Source organism: Hypanus sabinus, chromosome 7 (assembly GCF_030144855.1).
Source record: "Hypanus sabinus isolate sHypSab1 chromosome 7, sHypSab1.hap1, whole genome shotgun sequence".
NCBI lineage: Eukaryota > Metazoa > Chordata > Chondrichthyes > Myliobatiformes > Dasyatidae > Hypanus > Hypanus sabinus.
Genome location: NC_082712.1, coordinates 134,488,719 through 134,514,460, shown reverse-complemented (window position 1 = coordinate 134,514,460; position 25,742 = coordinate 134,488,719). Strand labels below are relative to the sequence as shown.

General features: G+C 40.7%; 1 protein-coding gene across 4 annotated transcripts in view; it reads left to right on the top strand.

Annotated features, from left to right (window-relative positions):
- saxo4 (stabilizer of axonemal microtubules 4) overlaps positions 1–25,742 on the top strand; it is a 155,267-nt gene that overhangs the window by 102,273 nt on the left and 27,252 nt on the right. For all 4 annotated transcript variants that reach the window (XM_059975676.1, XM_059975678.1, XM_059975675.1 and 1 more), the window contains one exon: positions 11,027–11,107. In XM_059975676.1, the coding sequence (XP_059831659.1) occupies positions 11,027–11,105 (79 nt within the window). In that variant the 3' untranslated portion in view covers positions 11,106–11,107. The remainder of the gene's footprint in view (positions 1–11,026; positions 11,108–25,742) is intronic.

Genomic DNA, 25,742 nt, shown 5'->3' with positions numbered 1-25,742 from the left:
TGGTGGTTCCTCACATCAGTGGAGATAAGGAAGTCAATCCATAAGCCTCTGAACACAAATAGATCTTAACCAAATTCCCAAACCTCAAAGTATGTGGCAAGCTCACATATTGATACTTATGTTCACTGTACATAATTGGAATGTTGTATTTTACATAAAGATATGAACTGTATATGACTCAGCTGCAGAGCAGGATCCAGGCAGGAAGTGGGTCACCCTTTAAGGGTAGGAATAGCAGAAGGTAAGGGTCTAGGAAATTCTACTCGCTGCCCTACCACGTTGGGCTTAAAACTGACACATAACACTTGCTCACTTTGTCAAATATTTATCAAATTATCTGACTATATTCCATGACAGCCTACTTGCGAAGTAGTAACATGGAAGATATGGAACATAGAATATAGAACATAGAAATATACAGCACATTACAGGCCTTTTGGCCCACAATGTTGTGCCAACCATGCAACCTACTCTAGAAACGGCCTAGAATTTCCCTAGCACATATCTGTGCACACTGGTCACCTATCTACAGGAAAGTTATCAATAGGGTTGAAAGAGAACAGAAAATTTATGTTGCCGGGATTTGATGCCCTGAGTTATAGGGAAATCCTGAATATGTTAACACATTATTCCCAGCAGCGTAAGAAAATGAGGGGAAGCTTGAGAAGTATAGTAAATTATAAGGGGTATAGGTAGAGTAAATGCAAGCAGGCATTTTCCATTGAGGTTGGGTGAGACAAAACCAAAGGTTAAGACTATAAAACCATAAAATATAGGAACAGAATTAGGTCATTTGGCCCAGTGAGTCTGTTTTGCTATTCCATCATGGCTCATCTATTATCCTTCTCAACCCTGTTCTCCTGCCTTCTCCTCATTACCTTTCATGCCCTGACAAATCAAGAACTTATCAACATTCCCTTTAAATATATCTAATGACTTGGCCTCCACAGTCATCTGTGGTAAAGAATTCCACAGATTCACCACCCTCTGACTAAAGAAAATCTTTCTCATTCCTGTTCTAAATGGACATCGCTCTGTTCTGAAGCTGCGTCCTCTAGTGCTAGACTCCACCACTGTGGGAAACATCCTCTTCACATCCATGCTCTCCAGCATTTCAATATTCAATAGGTTTCAATGAGATACCCCCTTATTCTTCTAAACTCCAATGAGTACAGGCCCAGAGCTGTCAAACTGCCCTCTGCAACTGGATCCTTGACTCCCTCACCAGAAGCTCTCAGTCTGTGTAGATCAAAAATAACATCTCACTGAAAATCAATGCTGGTGCACCTCAAGGATGCATGTTTAGTCCACTACTGTACTCTCTCTACACCTACAATTGTGTGACCAGGACAGCTCAAATGCTATCTATAAATTTACTGCTGGCACATCAATTGTTGGCAGAATTTCAGATAGTGATGAGGTGTTCAGGTGGAAGATAGATCAACTGGTTTAATGGTGTCATAGCAATAACCTTGCACTCAACGTCAGTAAGACGGAGCAGCTAGTTATGGACCAGGAAGGAGAAGTTGAGGGAACACACAATAGTCCTCAGTGAGGGATCAGAATTGGAAAAGGTGAGCAGTTTCAAGTTCCTGGGTGTCGACATCTCAGAACTACCCTAGGCCCAGCATATTGATGCAATGACAAAGAAGGTATAGCAGTGACTATATTTCATTAGGAGTTTGAGGAGAATTGGAATGTCACCAAAGACACTTGCAAGTTTCTACAGGTGTACCTTGGAGAGTATTCTAACTGGTTGCATCATCATATGGTATGGTGAGACCACTGCACAGGATCATAAATAGCTGCAGAAAGTTGTGAACTATGCCAGCTCCATCATGGGCACTAGCCTCTCCAGCATCCAGAATACCTTCAGAAGGCAATGTGTAAAAAAGGCAGCACTTATCATTAAGGACCCCATCACCCGGGATATGCCCTTTTCTCGAGCTACAGGATCCTGAAGACATACACTCAATGTTTCAGGAATAGCTTCTTCTCCTTTGCCATCAGATTTCTGAATGGACAATGAACCAATGAACACTAACTCAGTATTTTTCCTCCCTTTTTGCACTACTTATTTAATTTCATTTTTTTTCTTTATATGCATTTCTTATTGTAATTAATAGTTTTTATTATTACATATTGCAATATGCTGTTTTTGTTAAACAACAATTTTATGACTTATGCCCGTGATATTAAACCTGATTCTGATTCTGAATGCTGCTCATCTGTTACTCATTATAAAGCCTCAGAATTATATCCATGCTTTTATATGCTAGTCCTCTTGAAATAAATGCTAATATTGTGTTTGCTTTTCTTACCACTGACCCAACCTCCAGGTTAACCTTCAGGGAATCCTGCATGAGAACTCCCAAGTCCCTTTGCACCTCGAATTTTTTATTTTTTTCCCCTTGTTTTGTAAATAGTCTTTGCCTTTATTCCTTCTACCAAAGTGCATGACCATTAACTTCCCTACTTCCATCTCCTATTTGCCTATTCTCCTAATCTTTGTAAGTTCTTTTGCAGACTACTTCCTTCCTTCCTCAGCACTACCTGCTCCTTCACCTATCTTCATATTGTCCTCAAACTTGGCCACAAAGCTATCGATTCCATCATCTAAATCATTAACATATAACATGAATAAAAGCAGTCCCAACATCAACCTCTGCAGAACACAACTAGTCACCGGCAGCCAACCAGAGCATTTTGCCTTTATTCCCACTCTTTGCCTTCTGCTAGATGACCAATCTTATGTCCATGCTTACCTCTTTCATGTAATACCATGCAATCTTAACTTATTAAGCAGCCTCATGTGTGTTGCCTCATCAAGGGCTTTCTGGAAATCCAAGTAAACAATATTCACTGACTCTCTTCTGTCTCTCCTCCTTGTTAATATATGAAATAATTCCAACAGATTGGTCAGGCAAGATTTCCCCTGAGGAAACAATGCTGACTTTGGCTGTTTTTCATGTGCCTCCAAGTACACCAAAACCTTATCCTTAATAATGGAATCCAACTTCTGAAGTCAGCTAACTGGCCTATAATTTCCTGTTTTTCTGCCTCCCTCCCTTCTTAAGGAGTGCAGTGACCTTTGTAATGTTCTAGTCCTCTGGAACCAATCTTAAATCAAGTAATTCCTGAAAAATCACTATTAGTGCCTCTACAATCTCTTCACCTGCCTCTATCAGAACGCTGGGTTGTAGTCCATCTGGTCCATGTAATCTATATATCTTCAGACCATTCAGCTTCCCAAACACTTTCTCTTTGTAATAGCAACTACACTCCCTTCTGCCCCCTATTACTTAAAGGTGAAAGTTGACATATTTGAAGGAAACCTGAGGGGAAAATTCTTCACTTAGAAGGTGATGTGAGTGTGGAACAACAGCCAGTGGAAATGGTACCGCGGTTCCATTGTGTTCCATTGCAACATTTAAGATAATTCTGGATAAGTACATGAATGGGAGGGGTATGGAGGGTTATTCTGTAGTCCAGATGCGGTTCAATGGACTAGACAGAATGGACCAGATGGATCGAAGGGCCTGTTTTTGTGCTAAGGTACTCTATGACTCTGTATTGATCAGTTTTGTTTCATAATTTTTATGAGAAATTAGTAGTATTTGAATTAATTTTCAAAAGAGATTTTTTTTTCCAAAGAATGAACCTATACACTCCAGGTAGCTTTCTTGACCCCATTGTCTCTAAATGGTCAGTCTATGGGCTGGTATGCAGTGCCAGTAGAGAATAAGCAGACCCATACTAAATGTTGGGATATTCAAAGGCATTGTTTTCAATTCTATCACAAGCCCTGACTCAGTTATTAACAATCGTCTAGCAATTGTCCAAGCCTACACCAGACTTTTATCCACAATGATGTCACATTTGCACCTTATAATATATTCAAGAGCATATTTGTGCCATTTCAAAGATCTCAAATTTCACCCATACAATGCCACCTGTTATCCCTGCTGCCTCCATTATTATGTTCCTGGAACACTTTTTGATGCCATTTCATATTTCTGGACATGAATGCAGAGCTGATGCAAAACTCTGCTGTCCATGTCTTGTTTGCTATTAACCATGTGATAACAACATTAATTTTCAGTTGAGCAGTGTGCTAATTTTAAAGTTCATATACTTCTCTTAAAATTCCTCCATAACCTCAACCATTTCTCATTTTGTAACCTCTGCCAGCTGGCAGTCCTTCAGAGCCCTGTATATTCCTTTAACTTTGGCTTCCTGGTTTGCCTTAGTTTTAATCACTCCACTACTAACAGGTTGTCTTTAAAAGAATGACAATTAAATCTCTGCCTCTCTATCTATCTTTCCTCCTTTAAGAACTTCCTTGCAGCCCATGTCTTGGATAATGTTTGTATCCACCTTCATTAATATCTCCATACACGACTTAATGTCTAATTTTATGAGAAACCTTCTGACATTTTGTTAAAGATAAAATATAAACAAGTACAAACTATTTTTGTTAAAGAACATTAGTGATTCTGGTGTTATGCTTTGTAGTAAAATTAGAAGGATATATTTCCTTTAGTTACTGAGAGTTTATTAGGGATGATACCTGTCTCATAATAATGCCAAAAGAGGTAATTAAGTTCTTTCTGGTGTGTCAGAGGGGTCTTTTTTGTGTATTGTTGATCATTTATTCAAAACCAAGATGTTGTTGCCTTTACAAGGCAATTGTTCTTGGTGATGCTGAGATTCTTTCTGCACCTTTTGTGTTGAACGTAATCTAGGTGTTCCAGGATTTGGACCCAGTGATAATGAAGAGATGGTAACATATTTCCAAAGCAACACACACACGATGTTGGGGGATCTCAGCATGTCAGGCAGCATCTATGGAAATCAGTAAACTGCTGATGCTTCAGGCCAAGATCCTTCTTCAGACTGGAAAGGAAGGGGGAAGGCTCTAGAATAAAAAGATGGGTGTAGGAGGAGGAGGACAGCTAGAAGGTGATAGGTGAAGCCAGGTGGGTAGGAAAGGTAAAGGGCTAGAGAGGAAGGAATCTGATAGGAGGCAAGAATGGATCACAGGAGAAAGGGAAGGAGAAATGGACCCAAAGGAAGGTGATAGGCTGGAGAGAAGAGGTAAAAAGCCAGAGTGAAGAATAGAAGAGGAAGGGAGGGGGAAGGAATTTTTTTTAGCAGAAGGAGAAATCGATATTCATGCCATCAGGTTGGAGGCTACCCAGATGGAATATAGGGCATTTCTCCTCCATCCTGAGGGTGAGAAGAAGTATAGTCAAGATAACCGTGGGAATTGATAGGTTTATAAAAGATGTCAGTTGACAGTTCGTCTTCAGAAATAGACAGAGAGATTGAGATCATGACTGTGTCGCCACCCACAACTCCAATCTGTTAATTAAATTTGCTGACAATACTACATAGATTGACCTTACCTCAAATAGTAACAAGGCAGCCTGCAGAGAGGAATTCATCACCCTGACACAGTGGTGTCAAGAGAACAACCTCTCCTTCAATGTCATAAAAACAAAGAAGCTGGTTGTGGACTACAGGAGGAATGGAGACAGGGTAACACCTATTGATATCAATGGATCTGGGTTTGAGAGGGTGAACAGCTTTAAATTCCTCTGCATCTACATCACCGAGGATCTCACGTGGTCTGTACATACCGACTGTGTGGTGAGAAAAGCACAACAGCGCCTCTTTCACCTCAGACAGTTGAAGAAGTTTGGCATGAACTGGCTGCATCACTGCCTGGTATGGGAAGTGTAATTCCCTCAATTGTAGTAGAGAGTGGTGCAGACAGCCCAGAGCATCTGTAAATGTGAACTTCCCACTATTTGGGACATTTACAAAGACAGGTGTGTAAAAAGAGTCTGAAGCGTCATTGGGGACCTGAGTCACCCCAACCACAAACTCTTTCAGCTGCTACCATCCAGGAATGGTACCGCAGCATAACAGCCAGGACCAACAGGCTCCCGGACAGCTTCTTCCACCAGGCCATCAGACTGATTAATTCACACTGATACAATTGCATTTCTATGGTATATTGACTGTCCTGCTGTACGTACTATTTACTATACTACTTATTACAAATTACTATAAAGTGCACATTGCACATTTAGATGGAAATGTAACATAAATATTTTACTACTCATGTATATGAAGAGTGAAGGAGGAGGGAGGTGTCTGAAGTGGACTGAGTGAATTTAAGTGCAGGGTGGAAGTTGGAGAAAATATGATGAAATTGAACTCAGCGTGGGAACATGAAACAGCACCAGTGCCATTGGTAATGTAGCTGAGGAAGAGTTGGGGAGCATTACCGGGAATGTATGGAACATGGACTGTTCCACGTAGGAAACAAAAAGGCTGGCATAGCTGGTGCCAATGTGGGTATCCACTGAGTCTGGAGAAAGTGAGAAGAGCTGAAGAAGAATGTCTGGATGGTGTTTAACTTGTGGGAGAACTTACAGCTAGTCGTGCTTCTAAGTGCCTTTTGTCCTTGGCCTTCCAGGTGATAGAGGCTGCAAGAATAGGAGTTGCATCATGTGCATGTAAGCATTGTTGTATTAGTTGTAGAAGAGAAAGTTTTTAAGGTGCTGGCCAAGCAGGTTACATTTTCCTAGGTGGTATCTCAAAGGTGGTATCTGCTTAAGGTGCACAGAGAGAGTATCCTACAGCTGCATCGCTGCTCGGTACGGAATGGGCAGGAAGGCTGTACAACGGGTAGTCAAAACTGCTCAATGCTATTAAGGACACTTACATATATACAGAAAGGTGCTGAAATCTTGAACGTTGAATCTTATTGGGACTGAAAAAAAATTATCGTACTCATGATTTGCCTCTTCCGATAATGGAAGTATTTTGGTCAATCATTAAGTTACTCAGTTGCTACAAGATAGGCATACTCTGATCTCCTCTTAAAGTCATGGCAGTTGTGCTGCTGCCCAGTTAAGTTCCATGTCAATGGTGTACCCTGGAAGGTTGAAGGTGAGACATACATGAGATGTTGGTAATGTCATTGAATGCTGAGGGGAGGTGGTTTAACTTTCGCTTGTCAGAGAGGACTTGGCTCATATGTGATGTGTACAATTCTGGCCAATAATCAGCTTATGCCTGAAAATTGTCCAAGTCCTTAATGTGATAGCTATCTTCCTTGAAGTATCAGAATGTTATGGACTTTAAAAGTTAATTTACTAATGATCCAGCATATTTCTTGGTGTCCAGTTTTACTCAATTAGATCTGATCTGAATCTATCCTAGTACACACATTAATAATGTAACACAGCACAAAGAACAGTATTATCAGAGTGGTCCCATAAAATGAATGTATGAAGATTTCCAAATTACTATCATTTTACCCTCCTAATGTCGGGTCAGTAAATGCAAATATATGTTATGACCATACACATTACTAAGATTCAATAAGTTAGTAAGTTAGTCAGTCTTAGCTGGACATGGAGATGTTATAATTGTTTGATGTTGAAAGTGCTGGTGAAGTGAAACTTGAGCTCTGTTTTTACTTCTCATTGGTGTCTTTTGGCTCATACTATCAAATGGACATGGAGAAGCCTCTGGTTTGGCAACACTAGGAGAGGCTGCAGCTTCATTCTTCAGCACTCATAGCTTGGATTCACTTCTTATACATAAGTTAAGATAAGACAGACTTGATTTATCCCATTAGGAAATTATTGTTGCATGGTTGCTTAGTCAGAAATATATACATTAAAATACAAAATGTAAGTATTGAGGTATGAAAAAAATACAAAATGTGCATTAAAAAGTAATGTTGCAAAATACAGATGTGCAATGAAACCATACACTCATATACTTAAGAAGGAGGAGTTGTAAAGTCTTATAGCCACAAGGAGAAAGGATCTCCTGTGGTGTTCAGTGGTGCACCTCAGTCTGTTACTAAAGGTGCTCCTCTGTTTGTTCAGTATGTCATGGAGGGGTGAGAAGGATTGTCCATAATGCTCCACAGCTTCTGCAGCATCCACTTCTTAGACACAAACATCAAGGAATTCAGTTCCACCCCCCAGAACAGAACCAGCCTTCCTGATGAGCTTATCGACCTTCTCGGAGTCAACTGCTCTCACCCTGCTCCCCAGCAGACAACAGTGTATAAAAGAGTGCTGGCCATCACTGAGTCATAGAACATCTGCAACATAGTACTGTAGATGTTGAATGGCTGGAGCCTCCTCAGGAAGTACATTTGGCTCTGTCCCTTCTTATACAGAGACCCGGTATCTTCAGACCAGTCCAGTTTATTGTCCAGGTGAGTTCCCAGGTATTTGTAGTCCCCAATGACTTCCACATCCATTACCTTGATGGAGATGGGAATGCAGGGTGTTTTCACCTTCCTGAATTCAACCATCAACTCCTTTGTCTTAGTGATTTGAGCTGCAGGTGATTCAGCCCACACCACTCAACAAAGCTGTCCACCATTCCTCTGTACTCAGCCTCTTGACCCTGGCTGATACAGCCCACAACTGCCGAATCATCCAAAATCTTCTGCAGGTGGCAAGACTCCAAGTTGTAACCAAATTCCAAGGTGTAGACAGTGAACAAGAAGGGGGACAGAACAGTCCCCTGAGGTGCCCCTGTGCTGATAAACATAGCGTCTGATATATAGATACCGTGTAATATATAATTTTCAATACTGTGTAATATATAATTTTCACCCTAAACTCAGGCTAAGAGTGGTTGCTAATGTTCTGAGAGTGGTGTGCCAGCCTGAATCATTACCTGAGGATAATAAATGAACAATCATTTACACAAAAATTCATTAATAGCCAGATGTCTCCTCATTGGAATAAAATGTTCTTCTTCAATAGGCCTATTGTTTAAATGAATAATTTTGATTTACATGAGCTGTGTCCTCTTTCCTGGTATAATATATTGGTGGCATGACAATTGTTCGAGAATAATATTGCAGTGGGAAAACTGATGCAGTATTAGAGCCCTCAGCATTGCTCTTGCCTCATTTTATTTTCTTGCCAGGACAATAAAACTTTGGAACCCACTGAAACATTACATAGAAAGAAATCCTTATTCTAAATAGGAAATACTTCTATGATAATGCAAATATACAGCAAACAGCTATGCCATATATAAACAACAACTTACATAGGCCCTCAGTTTTGTGAGCTCAGTTTTAATTATGCACTTGTTCAGTTTTGCTATACACACAGTGGCCACTTTATTATTAGGTACCTTCTTTACCTAAAGAAGTGACCATTGAGTGTATGTTTGTGGTCTTCTGTTGCTGTATCCTATTCACTTCAAGGTTTGACATTGTGCATTCAACCTGTGTTTATTTGAGTTACTGTGGCCTTCCTATCAGCTTGAACCAGGCTGGCCATTCTCCTCTGACCTCTCTCATTAACAAGATGTTTTTACCCACAGTGCTACTGCTCACTGGATGTTTTTTTTTGTTTCTGGCACCATTCACTGTAAAATCTAGAGACTGTTGTGCATGAAAATCCCAGGAAATCAGCAATTTTTGAGACACTCAAACCACCCCATCTGGCACCAACAATTATACCACGATTAAGGTCACTTAGATCACATCTCTTTTCCATTCTGACGTTTGGTCTGAACAACACTGAACCTCTTCACTATGTTGTATACTTTTAAACATTGAGTTGCTGTCATATGATTGGCTGATTAGATATTTTCATATATAAACAGGTGTACAAGTGTACTTAATAAAGTGGTTACTGAGTGTATATTAATTGTGAAAAATTACATCAGTTTAAAGGCTTTCAAGAAGGTTGTGTTCTCATTATCTCATAGTGCTTAGCTCACAGGGTTTCTCTTCTTTTATGTGCAGGTGGAAACTGGGCCAATGCATTAACAAAGTGCTTGGCTGTAGTTATATTGAGCTTCTCTGATTGGCATATTTTTCCAATATTCATGCAAGGTTTAATAATGGAATTTATTAAGGCCTTTAAAAGCAAGTAGTCTTTAGGGTCCAGTAATTGTTAATAAGTATGCACTGCAATGCAGTCACTTTAAAAGGTGTTGATTTTTATGTTGACTGACTGTAGTCATACTTTTTTGAAAGGAAGATATCTGTAGTTGTTGGAAGTCAATGATCTCAGTCCCAAGATATCAAAGCAGGAGTTTCAAGGGCAGTGTCCTTGGCCCAATAATGTTCATTTGTTTCATTGATGATCTTTGCTACATGGTAACCGAATCAAGGATTATAATACTGATTTTTATGGTAGTCAAACTCATTTGTAGCTGTTCAGAAAATTTCCTTTGTGAACCTATAATAAGTTCCAGATAACATTCAGGTGTTAAGTGGCAATTATAATTCACATTGTGCAGATGCCCAACATTGCTATCTCCAAAAGGAGAGTCTAACCACCTACAGCCTAATAAATAACATTAATAATGATCAACACCCCGGGAGTCATTGTTGACCAAAAACTCAATTGGAATGATCACATAAAACTTAGTAGTTGCAAAATCATGTTGATTATTGTATCTTATGACAAGTAACTCACCCCTTGACTTGTCAAATCCATTCCACCATCAAGTCAGGAGTCTGATGAGTTAATCTACACATTCAGTTGAGTAGTGGTTAAAACACTCATTGATGGTCAAACTCTCAGTGGTGGTCGGAAATTCAGTACCATACAGGACAAGGCAACCAGCAAATAACACTAAATTCATTTATGCCCACTATCACCTCAACAAAGGATAGCAGGAACAATGTATCTGCAGACACATTGCCAGAATTAGCTGCCACTGACTTAAATGTAGAACATATTTTCTCATTGTAACTGGGTCTAACCACTTCCTGCTCATCACTGTGGAAGGGCCCTCAACAGAAATTAGTAGTGATGCAAGAAATCAGTTCAATACCACCTTCTGCAGGGCTTAAATGTATTTTTAACTAGCAATTGTCATATTGTTCCTTGTGAAATAATTGTGTGTGGAAAGTGTGTATAATACAACACTGAATTAACAATATGATAATAAACTACAATCTGCCTATTCATAAAATAATAGTCATGGACCTCCCGTTTTCTTTTTATGACAGGACAATAAGATCTGTTGATGAACATCATGATGATCACACACATGACCATAAACAGCGTCCGCCTGGTTTGACCTTCTGAGAGTAAGTACTGGTCTCTGCACAGGGTGAAACATTCCAATGGGGATCAGTAAACCTGAAAGTGTACTGCATTTAACCAAGTTACCAATCATAAATCAGTTATTTTTCAGATTAGTTAAAATGCAGGGAGTGGTTACCATAGAACAAATTCCAATTAACTGATATGTTACTCACTAAAACAATGATCTTCATTGTACAACTGAATCTTAGAAATTTCTTCAGAAGGTATATGAAGAAAAGTTGATAATGGAAGTAACTTGCAGACTAGAACATAAATTAGTAGTTTAGAAAGTTAATATGTGGCATAATGAGAAACTGGAAAGTAGCCAAAGTAAGAATCTAATTGAGAATGTTAGATAAATTGCACATTAAAGTAATAGAAACTTTGATATATGAAGCAGACTGGAATGTTATCAAAATGTTAGTATATTTTAGATATAGAAGAACAGAATACCTAACATCGTGGCCAAGGGTCTTGTAGAGTGATAATATGACAAACAATTTTTTTTTCTTTTGACTTTGTATTTTTTAAAAACCTGAGTTGAGAATTAAGATCGTGAGCTATCTTCTTATGTGTGGGAGGGGAAGGGGGTATTGGAGTTATAACATTTTTCTTTCATTTTTTCTGTTTTGTGGATGTCTGTGAAGAGTAATAATTTCAGGTTGTATGCTGTATACTGTACATTCTGTAATATTAAATGGAACCATTGAAACACTGAACCAGCTCCTGTAGCATAAGGCAATGTCCCAGTGTGCTGATGGAAGTCCTGCTGCAAGGTTAAAAGAACAATTGGTTCTTCTTCCTAATGCTAGCAAAGAAATTTTATTTCATATAAAACTGGCAGGCAGACAATCGATATTCTGGTCATATGAAGGAAATGGTGGAGAGGTAGAGCAGGGTGCTAACAACATATACTTGGAGATTAACCTCTGCACCGTTATTTTTCCGAGAGATAAAATTTTGTATCAGAGATGGGTCAAAAGGTGGATCAAAATGAATTACCAAGGATTTGTGCATGTGTGAAAAATGTTCAGAATGAGTTGGAGATCAAATGCCCATACATCTAGCGTTCTGTTCCATGGCTTAGCTCACACTTGAATCCTGAAAAGTGGCCTAATGCACTTTACTGCTGGACCCCCAGTACTATGCAGGATGGGGACTGGTGTATAGACATAACTAACAATGTGGAGAAAGGAAAGTGGAGATTATTTTTCTTTATTTTAATTCTTTTAATTATCATTTAATATTTTCAAATGTAATTGCATTTTAATTCTATCTTCTTTAAGTATTACGTTGATTTGATTGCCTTTAAAATATGCCAAAAAAGATATTTGAAACCAATTCCTAATCTTTTGACAACAGTAAGTTGCTAAATGCACTCAGGATATTCTAAGCACAAACAAGAGAAAATCTACAGACACTGGAAATCCAAGCATCACACACAAATTGCTGGTTGAACTCAGAAGGCCAGGCAGCTTCTATGGAAAAGAGAACAGTCAACACTTCAGGCCATAATACTTCAGATGGATGGGAGAAAAATAGATGAGGAGTAGATTTACAAGGGGAGAAAGAAACACAAGGTGACAGGTGGAACCGGGATGGGGAGGGATGAAATAAAAAGCTGGGAAGGTGATTGGTGAAAGGGATATAGTCCTGGAGAAGGGAGAATCGAATAGGAATGGATAGAAGGCCATGGATGAAAGTAAAGGGGAGAGGAGCACCAGAAGGAGGTGATGGGCAAGTAAGGAAATAAGGTGAGAGAGGAAAAAGGGGATGAAGAATGGTGAAGTGGGGGGGGGGGGGGACATTACCGGAAGTTTGAGAAATCGATGTTCTAAATGTTTCTTTTATATTTATAAAATAAACTTTATTCATGATAAAAAATTATGCAAAGGAAGATAAAGTTTAAAAATCACTTCTGCATTATTGGTCTTTATATGCAGTAATGTAAGCACTTTTTTTAAACTGAAAGATATTACAGATGAAGACTGGGGTAGAATATCAAGAAATGGGCCTTGCCTGCAACAAATATAGCACCTCTGAGAATATATCACATCTGATAAGTTCTCCCCAGTTATTGACAGAGAATGCCATTTCCACAGGTCCAATTTTTGTTTTGCTTTCTCAATCCACTCCAGCCAATGCTTGTTATATGCCTCAGCCCTCTCAACCAGATCCTCATCACACTCAGGTAGTCGGACCTGACAATGAAGGGGACATTGGAATGGTTAGGCCTGCTACCGACGAGCCATCAACACTTCCAGTGTTTGATTCTGGCCTCCAGTGCCAGCTCAAACTCATCACAGATGGTGATTGTTCTATGAACTGATCATATATTGTGCAAAACACAATGTCATCATTCATATACAGGGAAAATTTGACTTGGGTGCTCCACTGCCAGGCAATGTCACCTTACTTATGCTCTCATCCTTTCTAATAGATTTGGCAAAGGGTTCTGTGCAGCACACAAACCAGTGGGGGAAGAGTGAATAACACTGCCTGGCTTCAGACTTGATGGGGAATTTTGTCTCCCACCCAATTACTTTGACCGGTCGGCAGATGTCTGTGTAGTGCAGTTGGATTCATTCTTGATTCCTTTCCCAAAACCCACCTGAAAAGGACAATTTAAAATTTACTATGCTATGGATATCATGATCTATGCAGAATGATGACAACATTCAAGAAAGAGATCAACACTTGAAACAGATTTACCAATTTTCCCTAAGTAAAGAATGGAAGTTAGTTGTTAGTTACTAGGTTGAATAGGTCTAGGTGATATCAGAATTCCAAGTTTCTGTTATGTAACTCAGCTAGAAGGTTTTTAAAGTTCATGCATATGTATTTTTAAAAATTTATGTATAGGGATCTGGGCAGCATTGTCAAGGCCAGTGTATATTGCTAATGACCAGTTCCACTTCAGAAGATGGCAGTGAGCTTTTTCTTGAACTGTTGTATTCTTCTTAAAGAAGAAATTTGTACAGTCCTATTGAGGAAGGTGTGCCATGATTGAAATCTGATAATGCTAAAGAAATGGTGATATATTTCCAAACCCAGATACTGTTCAAATGGAAGGGGAAACCTCATGTGGCAGTCTTCATGTAGACTTGAAGTCCATATCATTCTTAATGGTATTCGTCAAGGGATTGGAAGGCACTGCTGGTGTATCCAGTATATGAATTACTGCAGTACCTCCCAAGGTTTGTACACACTGCAGTGATTCAGTGGTGGAGGGAATAAATAGTTAAGAGCAGTGCATAGTGTAAAAAATCAAATGGGATGCTCTACCTTCCATGTCAACTTTCCCAGCAAGTAAGTGGAGAGTATTTCATCAAAGTTATTAAAATAAATCTACTTAAACGGTAGAAAGGAGTCAGAAAGTACTTAGAATTTATATTGCTGGTTGAGTTGAGTTTCTGATCAATCATAAAGTCCAGAATGTTGGTTATAGTCAAAACAATGAAAAGAACCAATGTTTTTGCAGACTAATAAGAGTTAACTTGCCTAATGTATTGCCATTTCCTTTCTTTAACTTACATCAAATTCACAAAAAGTTTACTATTAGTTCTTCATTTCTTTCCTTTTAAGTCAACCTTTCAATAAGTTTTATTTCTTGTTGAAAACTTTATATCCAATTTAGCAATAATTTATTGTCGACATGTACTCTGTAGTTGCTGCCTGACTTTATGCTGTTGTTATTTTTATTCTGTTTTGCAGGATGATCTTTGATTTCTTTGCAGTATTGTAAGCTTTATCAGAAGTTAAAATTTACCATATTTACTTTAATAATTTCTCAGCTGAATTAGTTCAGTGCATAATGTGAGCACTTATGAATTGTGCTCTTTGTCCTGTATTCTGCAGTCAGTTGTGTACCAATGTTTTGTCTTTGGTATGAGCTTCACAGAAAAATCTCATCAGTTGAACAGGATGGTTATTAGCCCATCTGTGATTGTCAGATGTCAATTTCCAGGAACAACTTCTGTCCATCAATATGCTTGTCCTCAAGCAGGTACAGTATCAGATTAGTAGATCTCAACTGATAACAAAGCAGGAGTTAAATGCACAATTATTAATATTTTAGATATTTTGCAGACCAGAACTATAAAATTTGGAATTTATACATAGTTAAAGTTACAAGTTCAAAAATCATAAGCACTAAAATAAATATTATTTTTAACATGTGAATTCTGTTATCGTAACAATGATAACGTTGAGGTTTTTGGGATTCTTTTCTGCAGTACATATGATTCAGTACACATCCAAACCTCACACACTGAAGCAGAACATATCGAGAGTTTTTTTTTACATTTACAGTGCCTGCAGTTTTCTATTCTCATGAATTTCTCATAAATTCATTGATTTCTGTAGTTTATACCAGAGAAGGCTGTAGCAGTGCATTCAATTGAAGCACAAAGCATCACTGGATGAGCAACACCTGTGTTTTTTTCTCTTTAACTGCACAGAACTATACTGCAGAGGTTACTTCTAATCATCCTAATGGGGAACGCTTACAGCTTCACCATTATTTCTCAATGCAAATTATAGACCTTTGTTTATGTTAACGTTTCCTGATTTGCAGAGGTCTTATCACCCACACAACTTTACGATGTTTGCTTTAGCTTGTACAGAGCTACACTAAATCCTTTTGAGGACAGTTTTAAACAGGATTGATATAATCCAGCTGTAAGTGATTAATAATGGGTAAAAGTTCTGTCTAGATAACTGTGCTGATCATTAAATTTAATTTGAACATTTTGTAACACCTGATGTAAACTCAAATGTGTTTAGGGAGCAGAAAAGAAAAATGGATAACTCGAAGTTAAACACAAAAAAAAAGGAACCAATTTAAGGGGAGCAGCAAAATGAAAAGATGGGGCAACATAGGAGTTTGAAAAGATCTGGAAACTAACTCATTTGCAAATTCTGTTTGTACAAAGAGAAGAAGAATAAAGAAAGGCAGTCAAATATATGAAGAAAGGAAATTAAGGTTACAATTGTGAATTTGCAGTCATGTACAGAAAGCATCCTAGGGAATATTTCCCTGTTTGATGCTTGTTAATAGAGTATTTTGTGCTGCATGAAAAGAATGCATGGAGTGATCTATGCCATTTCATAATGGCATCCTCTGTGGTCTAGATTGCAACATGCCAAGATGACCACAACAGTACAATGTGTAAACTCTGTAGTGTATATTACATGAAGATACAGCTGCAGCAAACAGCGTAACTTGTACCTGCTTGTCTGCTAACCTGATATTGATGGAAGCCAACTCCAAATGGTTTAATAATGGGCACATCTTCTGCCTGGAGGGTCAAGCTCTTAGCACTCTATTTTAATTTGAATTTTTTTTTTCAACATCTGATATGCAGTCTCCTATCCTCTGGTAGGAAATATTCCAAGATCCTGATCAGGCTGGTAGTGGCTAATCAAATGCTTTTAAAACATGGCCTGTTATCATCAGAGATTTTGAAGGGCTATCCAACATTACACTTAGTGACCAGTGATACCACAGCTGTCAATGATACAATATTATCCTTTTACAAATACGTCAACTTGAAAACCAACAACAAGCACCCTAAGGCAAAATAATTAAACAGAAATCTCCACAAAAATCGGATCTACTAACATTTATCCCCACATTCAGGAGGAATTTTTTACTTCCATGCAAGCAGGGAGCTATGTACTATCCTGAACTTCATCACAGCTTTTTAGTGCCCTTATTCCAGCAGTAGCTTGCTATGGACTCCCAGGAAATACCAGGAAACCTTCCAGCTGACCGTATATCAGGGTAAAGAGTAGCTTTAATGCAAAGTGAAAGGTAAGTTTCATGTAATTCACACTGTCTGATTGAATGAATTAATCAAATTTCTTTAACCTGCCTTGACCCTGCCATGCACAAGAAACCTCAACAATCATTAGGCACACCAAAACCACAACCCAGTCAAACTGCGAAGTATTTTCAGTGACTCTGAATGGCTGATTAAAGACAAAGACTTAAAAAATATCCATAACCTTGTTTACACAAACATCCCTGATGTGTACCGAGTGGAGCCCTGCCCCCACCTCGGTTATTCAAACCACATCTCTGTTATGCTAATCGCAGCATACAGACCGCTTGTCAGGCACTCCAGACCAGTTCAGACGCAGGTGAAAACCTGGCCAGCAGGAGCCATCTCTGCTCTTCAAGACTGCTCTGAACACACTGACTGGCACATGTTCAGGGTGGCTGCAACCGATGGCGGCTCTACCAATTTAGAGGAGTACACAGCATCAGTGACCAGCTACATCAGCAAATGCATTGATGACATCACTGTGTCCAAGGCAATCACTATACGCGCTAACCAGAAGCCATGGCTGACCGCGGAGGTGTGTGCGCTGCTGAGGACACTTGACTCTGCCTTCAGAACAGGTGACAAGGTATTCTAACATCAGTGAGGGCCAAACTGTCCCGGGCCATCAGAAAGGCAAAGAGTACCCAGGCCCAGTGAATCCACAGCCACTTCCAGGACAGCGGTGACACGCAGCCCATGTGGAAGGGCATTCAGGCATTCAGGACAACATCACCTGACTGCGTGGGTGATGCCTCCCTCCCAGATGCACTGAACAACTTCTATGCTCAATTTGAGGTGGAAAATGAAGTGGTGTGAGGAAGTCCACCCCTCCTCCAAATGATCAGGTGCTGTGTCTCATCGTGGCCGATGAGAGGAGAACCCTGTTCACGGTCAACCCACGGAAGGCTGCTGGACCAGACAATAATAATTTTAATTTTAATTTTAGGATAATTGGGCTTTGTTCCAGGGAAGGTGAGATCTGTTCCGAAGGGACGGTTTACACCTGAACTGGAGCGGTACTAACATTCTTGCAGGGAAGTTTGCGAGTGCTTCTTGGGGGGGGGGGGGGGGGTTTAGACTAAATTTTCAGGGGGCGGGTATCCAGAATGTGAGAGAGGATAGCGAGAGGCAGAATAAAGGACAGGTGGGGACTACACGGTTCCGTAATATTAAGTGTGTAGTAGAGAAAGGTGAGGTGGAACAAGTGATAAGGAGGACACATGTACAGAGGGATGGTCTGACGGAACATGGAGTTAAATGTGTTGAAAGAATAAGTAAATTTAGGAAGGACAACGAAATTCTAGGGGCATATAGCCCGATGGGAGTTCGGGGAGCTGGGTTAAGCACAATAGGCAGCGATTTAAACAGGGCGAGGAGAAATGGGCTAAAAATTCTGTATCTGAATGCTCGAAGTGTCAGAAATAAGGTGGATGAGCTTGAAGCCCAGGTGCGAATAGGTAACTATGATGTTGTTGGGATAATGGAGACATGGCTGCAGGGAGATCAGACCTGGGAAATGAATGTACAAGGGTATACGTGCTATCATAGGGACAGAAATGTGGGCAGAGGGGGTGGGGTGGCCCTGTTGGTGAGGAATGAGATTCAGTCCTTTGCAAGGGGGGGGACATAGGATCAGGAGAAGTAGAGTCTGTGTGGATAGAACTGAGGAACAGTAAGGGCAAAAAGACCCTAATGGGTGTTGTCAACAGGCCACCAAACAGTAGCATGGATATTGGGTGCAAGTTGAATTGGGAGTTAACATTGGCATGTGGCAAAGGTAATGTCGCAGTAGTTATGGGGGATTTCAACATGCAGGTGAACTGGGAGAATCAGGTTGGTGCTGGACCCCAGGAGAGGGAGTTTGTAGAGTGCCTACGGGATGCATTCTTGGAACAGCTTGTACGAGAGCTGACCAGGGACAAGACTATTCTGGACTTAGTCTTATGTAATGAACAGGATTTGATAAGCGATCTTGCAGTAAAGGAGCCATTAGGAGGTAGTGATCATAATATGATAAGTTTATATCTGCAATTTGAGAAGGATGAGGGCAGCTCGGAGGTGTCAGTGTTGCAGTTGAACAGGGGAAACTATGGAGCCATGAGGGAGGAGCTGGCCAAAGTTGACTGGACGGATAACCTAGCAGAAAAGACAGTGGACCAGCAATGGCAGGTATTCTTGGGAATAATGCACAAGGTGTAAAATCAGTTCATCCCCCAGAGAAGGAAGGATTCAAAGGGGGGAAAGGGGCCACAGTGGTTGACAAAGGAAGTCAGGGATTGCATAGCATTAAAAAAAAGGAAGTATGACAGAGCTAAGGTGAGTGGGAGGACAGATGATTGGGAAGTTTTTAAGGAACAACAGAACTTAACTAAAAAGGCAATACGGGGAGAAAAAATGAGGTACGAACACAAGCTAGCCAGGAATATAAAGGAAGATAGCAAAAGCTTTTTTAGGTATGCGAAGAGAAAGCAGATAGTTAAGAACAATGTTGGGCCCTTGAGGAATGAATTGGGTGAAATTGTTATGGGAAACAGAGAAATGGCAGAAGAATTTAATGAGTACTTTAGATCTGTCTTCACTAGGGAAGACACAAGCAATCTCCCAGATGTATGGATGGGCCAAGGACATAGGGTAACAGAGGAAATGAAACAGATTGACATTAGGAAGGAAACGGTGATGAGAAGACTGATGGGACTGAAGGCTGACAAATCCCCAGGTCCAGATGGTCTGCATCCTAGGATACTAAAGGAGGTGGCCCTGGAAATTGCGGATGCATTGGTAATCATTTTCCAATGGTCCTTAGATTCAGGATCAGTTCCTGAGGATTGGAGAATGGCTAATGTTATCCCACTTTTTAAGAAAGGAGGGAGGGAGAAAACAGAAAACTATCGACCTGTCAGCCTGACATCGGTGGTGGGGAAGATGCTAGAGTCCATAATTAAGGATGAAATAGTAGCATATCTAGATAGCAGTGATAGGATTGGGCCCAGCCAGCATGGATTTACCAAGGGTAAATCATGCTTGACTAATCTGTTGAAGTTTTTCGAGGATGTAACCAGGAAGTTAGATGGGGGAGGTCCAGTGGATGTCATGTACCTCAATTTTCAGAAGGCATTTGATAAGGTCCCACATAGGAGGTTGGTGGGTAAAATCAAAGCTCAGGGCATCGGGGGGAAGACATTGACATGGATAGAAAACTGGTTGGCAGATAGAAAGCAAAGGGTAGCGGTGAATGGGTGTTTCTCGGAAAGGCAGGTGGTGACTAGTGGGGTGCCACAGGGCTCGGTATTGGGACCACAGCTGTTTACAATTTACGTCAACGATTTAGATGAAGGCATTGAGAATAACATCAGCAAATTTGCTGATGATATTAAGCTGGGTGGCAGTGTGACATGTGATGAGGATGTTAGGAGAATTCAGGGTGACTTGGATAGGCTGAGTGAGCGGGCAGATACTTGGCAGATGGTGTTTAATGTGAATAAGTGTGAGGTTATCCACTTTGGGAGTAGGAACAGGAAGGCAGATTATTATCTGAACGGTGTAGAGTTAGGTAAGGGAGAAATACAAAGAGATCTAGGAGTCCTTGTTCATCAGTCACTGAAGGTGAATGAGCAAGTGCAGCAGGCAGTGAAGAAGGCTAATGGAATGTTGGCCTTTATTACAAAGGGAATTGAGTACAAGAGCAAGGAAATCCTCTTGCATTTGCACAGAGCCCTGGTGAGACCACACCTGGAGTATTGTGTACAGTTTTGGTCTCCAGTGTTAAGGAAGGACATCCTGGCTGTAGAGGAAGTGCAGCGTAGATTCACGAGGTTAATTCCTGAGATGTCTGGACTGTCTTACGCAGAGAGGTAGAGAGACTGGGCTTGTACACGCTGGAATTAAAGGGATTGAAAGGGGATCTGATTGAAACATATAAGATTATTAAGGGATTGGACAAGATAGAGGCAGGAAATATGTTCCAGATGCTGGGAGAGTCCAGTACCAGAGGGCATGGTTTGAGAATAAGGAGTAGGTCATTTAGGACAGAGTTAAGGAAAAACTTCTTCTCCCAGAGAGTTGTGGGGGTCTGGAATGCACTGCCTCGGAAGGTAGTGGAGGCCAATTCTCTGGATGCTTTCAAGAAGGAGCTAAATAGGTATCTTATGGATAGGGGAATCAAGGGATATGGGGACAAGGCAGGAACCGGGTATTGATAGTAGATGATCAGCCATGATCTCAAAATGGCGATGCGGGCTCGAAGGGCCGAATGGTCTACTTCTGCACCTATTGTCTATCAAGTTCGCCGATGACATGACCATGGTGGGTCTCATCAGCAAGAACGATGAGTCAGCTTACAGAGAGGAGGTGCAGTGGTTAACGGACTAGTGCAGAGCCAACAACCTGTCTCGGAATGTGAACAAAACAAAAGAGATGGTTGTTGACTTCAGGAGGGTACGGAGCGAACATTCCCCACTGAACATCACCAGCTCCTTGGTAGAGATTGTTAAGAGCACCAAATTTCTTGGATTTCACCTGGCAGAGAATCTCACCTGGTCCCTCAACACCAGCTTCATAGCAAAGAAAGCCCAGCAGCGTCTCTACTTTCTGCGAAGGCTGAGGAAAGTCCATCTCCCACCCCCCATCCTCATCGCATTCTACAGAGGTTGTATTGAGAGCATACTGAGCAGCTGCATCACTGCCTGGTTTGGAAATTGCACCATCTCGGATCGCAAGACCCTGCAGCGGATAGTGAGGTCAGCTGAGAAGATTATCAGCGTCTCTCTTCCTGCCATTACAGACATTTACACTACACGCTGCATCCACAATGCAAACAGCATTATGAAGGACCCCACGCACCCTTCATACAAACTCTTCTCCTTCCTGCCATCTGGGAAAAGGCACCGAAGCATTCGGGCTCTCACGACCAGACTATGTAACAGTTTCTGCCCCCAAGCCTCAATATCTAGAGTCTGGACTGACACCAACTTACTGCAACTTACTGTGCCTGTTGTCTTGCTTATTATTTATTCTGATGCCTGCACTGTTTTGTGCACTTTATGCAGTCCTAGTGTAGTCCAGTGTAGTTTCTTCTGTGTTGTTTTTACGGAGTTCAGTGTACTTTTTGTATTGTTTCATGTAGCACCATGGTCCTGAAAAATGTTGTCTCGTTTTTACTGTATACTATACCAGCAGTAATGGTTGAAATGACAATAAAAGTGACTTGACTTGATATGTGCCCTTCCATCTGGCAGATATAAAATCTTCATTAAATGTTATGGCTCAGTGAAATATGCAGCATATCTAACCAATCGGAAGTAGATTCCCTGGTGTAAATGCTGGAGAATGTACTGTAAGGAAAGTTGTCCTCTGCCATTGTGCTCCATGTGGAATTAATGGCAGGGAGCAGCTGAGAAGCACTGGCAGGTTAAGAACTTTAGCATTCCTGCAGGAATTCCAACTTTACTAGTTACAAAAGAAAGTCTGCAGATGCTGGAAATCTGGAGCAAAACACACAAAATGCTGGAAGAACTGCTGAGTGCCTCCAGCATTTTGTGGTTGTTGCCCCAAATTTACTAGTACTTTAGAGGGTAGATAAAAGGTCATGTGCTTCTTTTCTCTCTGTTTTCTATTGTTTTTAGATGTCTTAATTTCTAGTTTTATTTTAATTTTTTTAAAGTTGCATGTTTGACTTCACAAACATTGAAGTTTTTTGATAAATTTAACCTTCAGTTCATCTCAGGACATGGCAAAAGGGATTGTCTAAGAATTTCTCTGGAAGTTATGATCACTAAGCTTAGAATCCTGAAAAAATAGAGCAGGTGCAGGCAATTTGGCTCTTTGAACTTTTTCCACCAATCAGTGGGATAATGGTTGATGCTCTATCTCAGCTCTGCATTCCAGCTTTCTCCTGATACCTCTGGATGCCTTTTGTGCCAAGAACTCCATCTATCTTAAGTATTCAGAGACTTGACCTTCACCGCCTACTATGTATTCTACATGATCATTATTGTCCGAATCAAGAAAAATTCTTCTTGTCTCTGTCTTTAAAAAATTGTACTGCATATCCTGAGACTGTGCCTCTCCCTAGTTTATGATAAGTGACTCTGGTTTCACAATTATTAATTCAAATTTATTTTGATATCACTTCTAGATAGAAAGGAAATGCACCAATATCATAAAACACTAAGAGCTGATAAGATACTTTGTGAACTGATATGATTGGTAAGAAATTCTTTTGCTGTGGTTTGTGGTTTGTGACTGCTGTGGGCCAAATGAGAGAGCACAGGCAACATACTGAGCTTTGTGTACTAAGTGTAGGAGCCTGTGGAATTTGTTTTAAGTGGAAAGGAATGTCCAATTCCATGTCAGATTCACTGCTATAACACTGTTCTGTTCCCAAGCACCTCTGCTGTGTATCCCATCAGCTATAACAACCGTGAGGTGAAGGAAAAGAAAGAAAAAACAGAACTAAGTTATAATTATAAAGTAATAGTCATAAAAATGTTCTCTTTCTCAGTGTTTATTTGACACTATTTCAGTGCCAGTGAACAGAATTCAAATCTGTCGCTATCTGTAAGGAGTTTGTACATTCTCTGTGTGCCCGCTTGCATTTTCTCTGGTGTTCTGTTTTCCTCCCACATTACAGAGATGTACAGGTTAATAAGTTAATTGGTCACTTAGGTGTAATTGGGCAGCATGGGCTCATTGGGCTGGAAGGGCCTGTTACCAATCTGTATCTCTAAATAAACAAAGCACACCAAATTCAAAGCAAACAAGAAGAAATCTGCAGATGCTGGGAATCCAAGCAACACACACAAAATGCTGGAGGAACTCTGTAGGCCAGGCAGCATTTATGGAAAAGAGTACAGTCAACATTTTGGGTTGAATCACTTCATCAGGACGGGAGATAAAAAGGTGAGGAGTCAGTGTAAGAAGGTGGGGACGAGCAGGAAGCCACAAAAGTTGATGGGTGAAACTGGGAGTGGGAGGGATGAATTAAAGAGCTGGGAAGTTGATTGGTGAAAGAGATTCAGGGCTGGAGAAGGGAAAGTCTGATAGGAGAGGGCAGAAGGCCATCGAAGAAAGAAAAGAGGGAGGAGCACCAGAGAGAGGTGATGGGCAGGTAAGGACATAAGGTGAGAGAGGAAAATGGGAGTAGGGAATGGTGAGGGGGTGGGGGGGGGGCCATTAATGGAAGTTCGAGAAATCAATGTAAAAACCATCAGGTTGGAGCTACCCCGGTTGGAATATAGGGTATTGCTCATCCAGCCTGAGTGTGGCACCTCCATCACTACAATTCAGGGCCCCAAAACAGTCTTTCCAGGTGAGACGACACTTCACCTGGGAGTTTGTTGGGGTAAACTACTATATCCAGTGCTCCCAGTGTGGCCTCCTATACATAGGTGAGACCCAATGTAGATTGTGATACCACTTTGCTGAGCACCTGCACTCTGTCCACCAATAAAAGTCGGATCTCCCAGTGGCCACCGATTTTAATTCCACTTCCCATTACAACATGTCCATCCATGGCTTCCTCTGCTGTCGCAATGAGGCCACACTCAGGTTGGAGGAGCAACACCTTGTATTCTATCTGGGTAGCCTCCAACCTGATAGCATGTACATTGATTTCTCGAACTTCCAGTAATTTCCCTCCCCCCTTCACCATTCCTCATTCCCATTTTCTCTGTCTCATTTTATCTCCTTACCTGCCCAACACCTCACTCTGATGCTCCTCCCCCTTTTCTTTCTTCCATGGCCTTCGATCTTCTCCTATCAGACTCACCCTTCTCCAGCCCTGTATCTCTTTTACCAATCAACTTCTTAGCTCTTTACTTCACCCCTCCTCCCCTCCCGGTTTCACCTCACACCTTGTGTTTCTTCCCCCCCCCCCCCCAACTTCTTACTCTGACAAATTCAAAATGATGTTTGTTACCATATGTAATATCCCATAGCAAAATTCCACCAACCTGCATTATTTTGCAAAACTGAATTTTTATGTGAGTGTGATTATGATACATTAGTTATCTCATTGATCAAGTGGATGTTACAGTGGTTTAAGTTCTTTTGAAATATTTTAATATTTAGTAATATTTCTTTCTGATAAGCAGTGTCAATGTGAGACTCAGTCATTGCTCCTCCCCTTCTTACCCCATCCCTGATATATTCAGTTTTTTCTCCCTCCCTTTTTTCCTCTCTCTCTGCCCATCACTCTGCCTGTTCTCCCTCTCCCTCTGGTGCTCCCCTCCCCCTTTCTTTCCCCCGAGGCCTCCCGTCCCATGATCCTTTACCTTCTCCAGCTCGGTATCCCTTTTGCCAATCACCTTTCTGGCTCTCAGCTTCACCCCACCCCCTCTGGTCTCATTTCGCATTTTCCCCTCCCCCTTCTACTTTCAAATCTCTTACTATCTTTCCTGACGAAGGGTCTCAGCCAGAAACGGCGACAGTGCTTCTTCCTATAGATGCTGCCTGGCCTGCTGCGTTCCACCAGCATTTTGTGTGTGTTGCTTGAATTTCCAGCATCTGCAGAGTTCCTCGTGTTTGCATTAAAGGGAAATCTGCCTTTACCCCATTAGACCATGGCGATTTTTCTCTCACTGATTTACCCTAGCACATTGAAAATAAATATAGTGACAAGAAATAAAAGCAAGAATAGGTCATCCAGACTTTCAAACTTGCTTTGCCATTCAATAAGATTGAATGTTAATGTGCCTGAAATATGCTTTTCTGTTTTATCTCCATATAACTTGAAACCTTGTCTCAGAGTTACTCACACTGATGAAAAAAATAGAATTAATGATTGAACAACAAAATTCTTCAGCAGTACGAC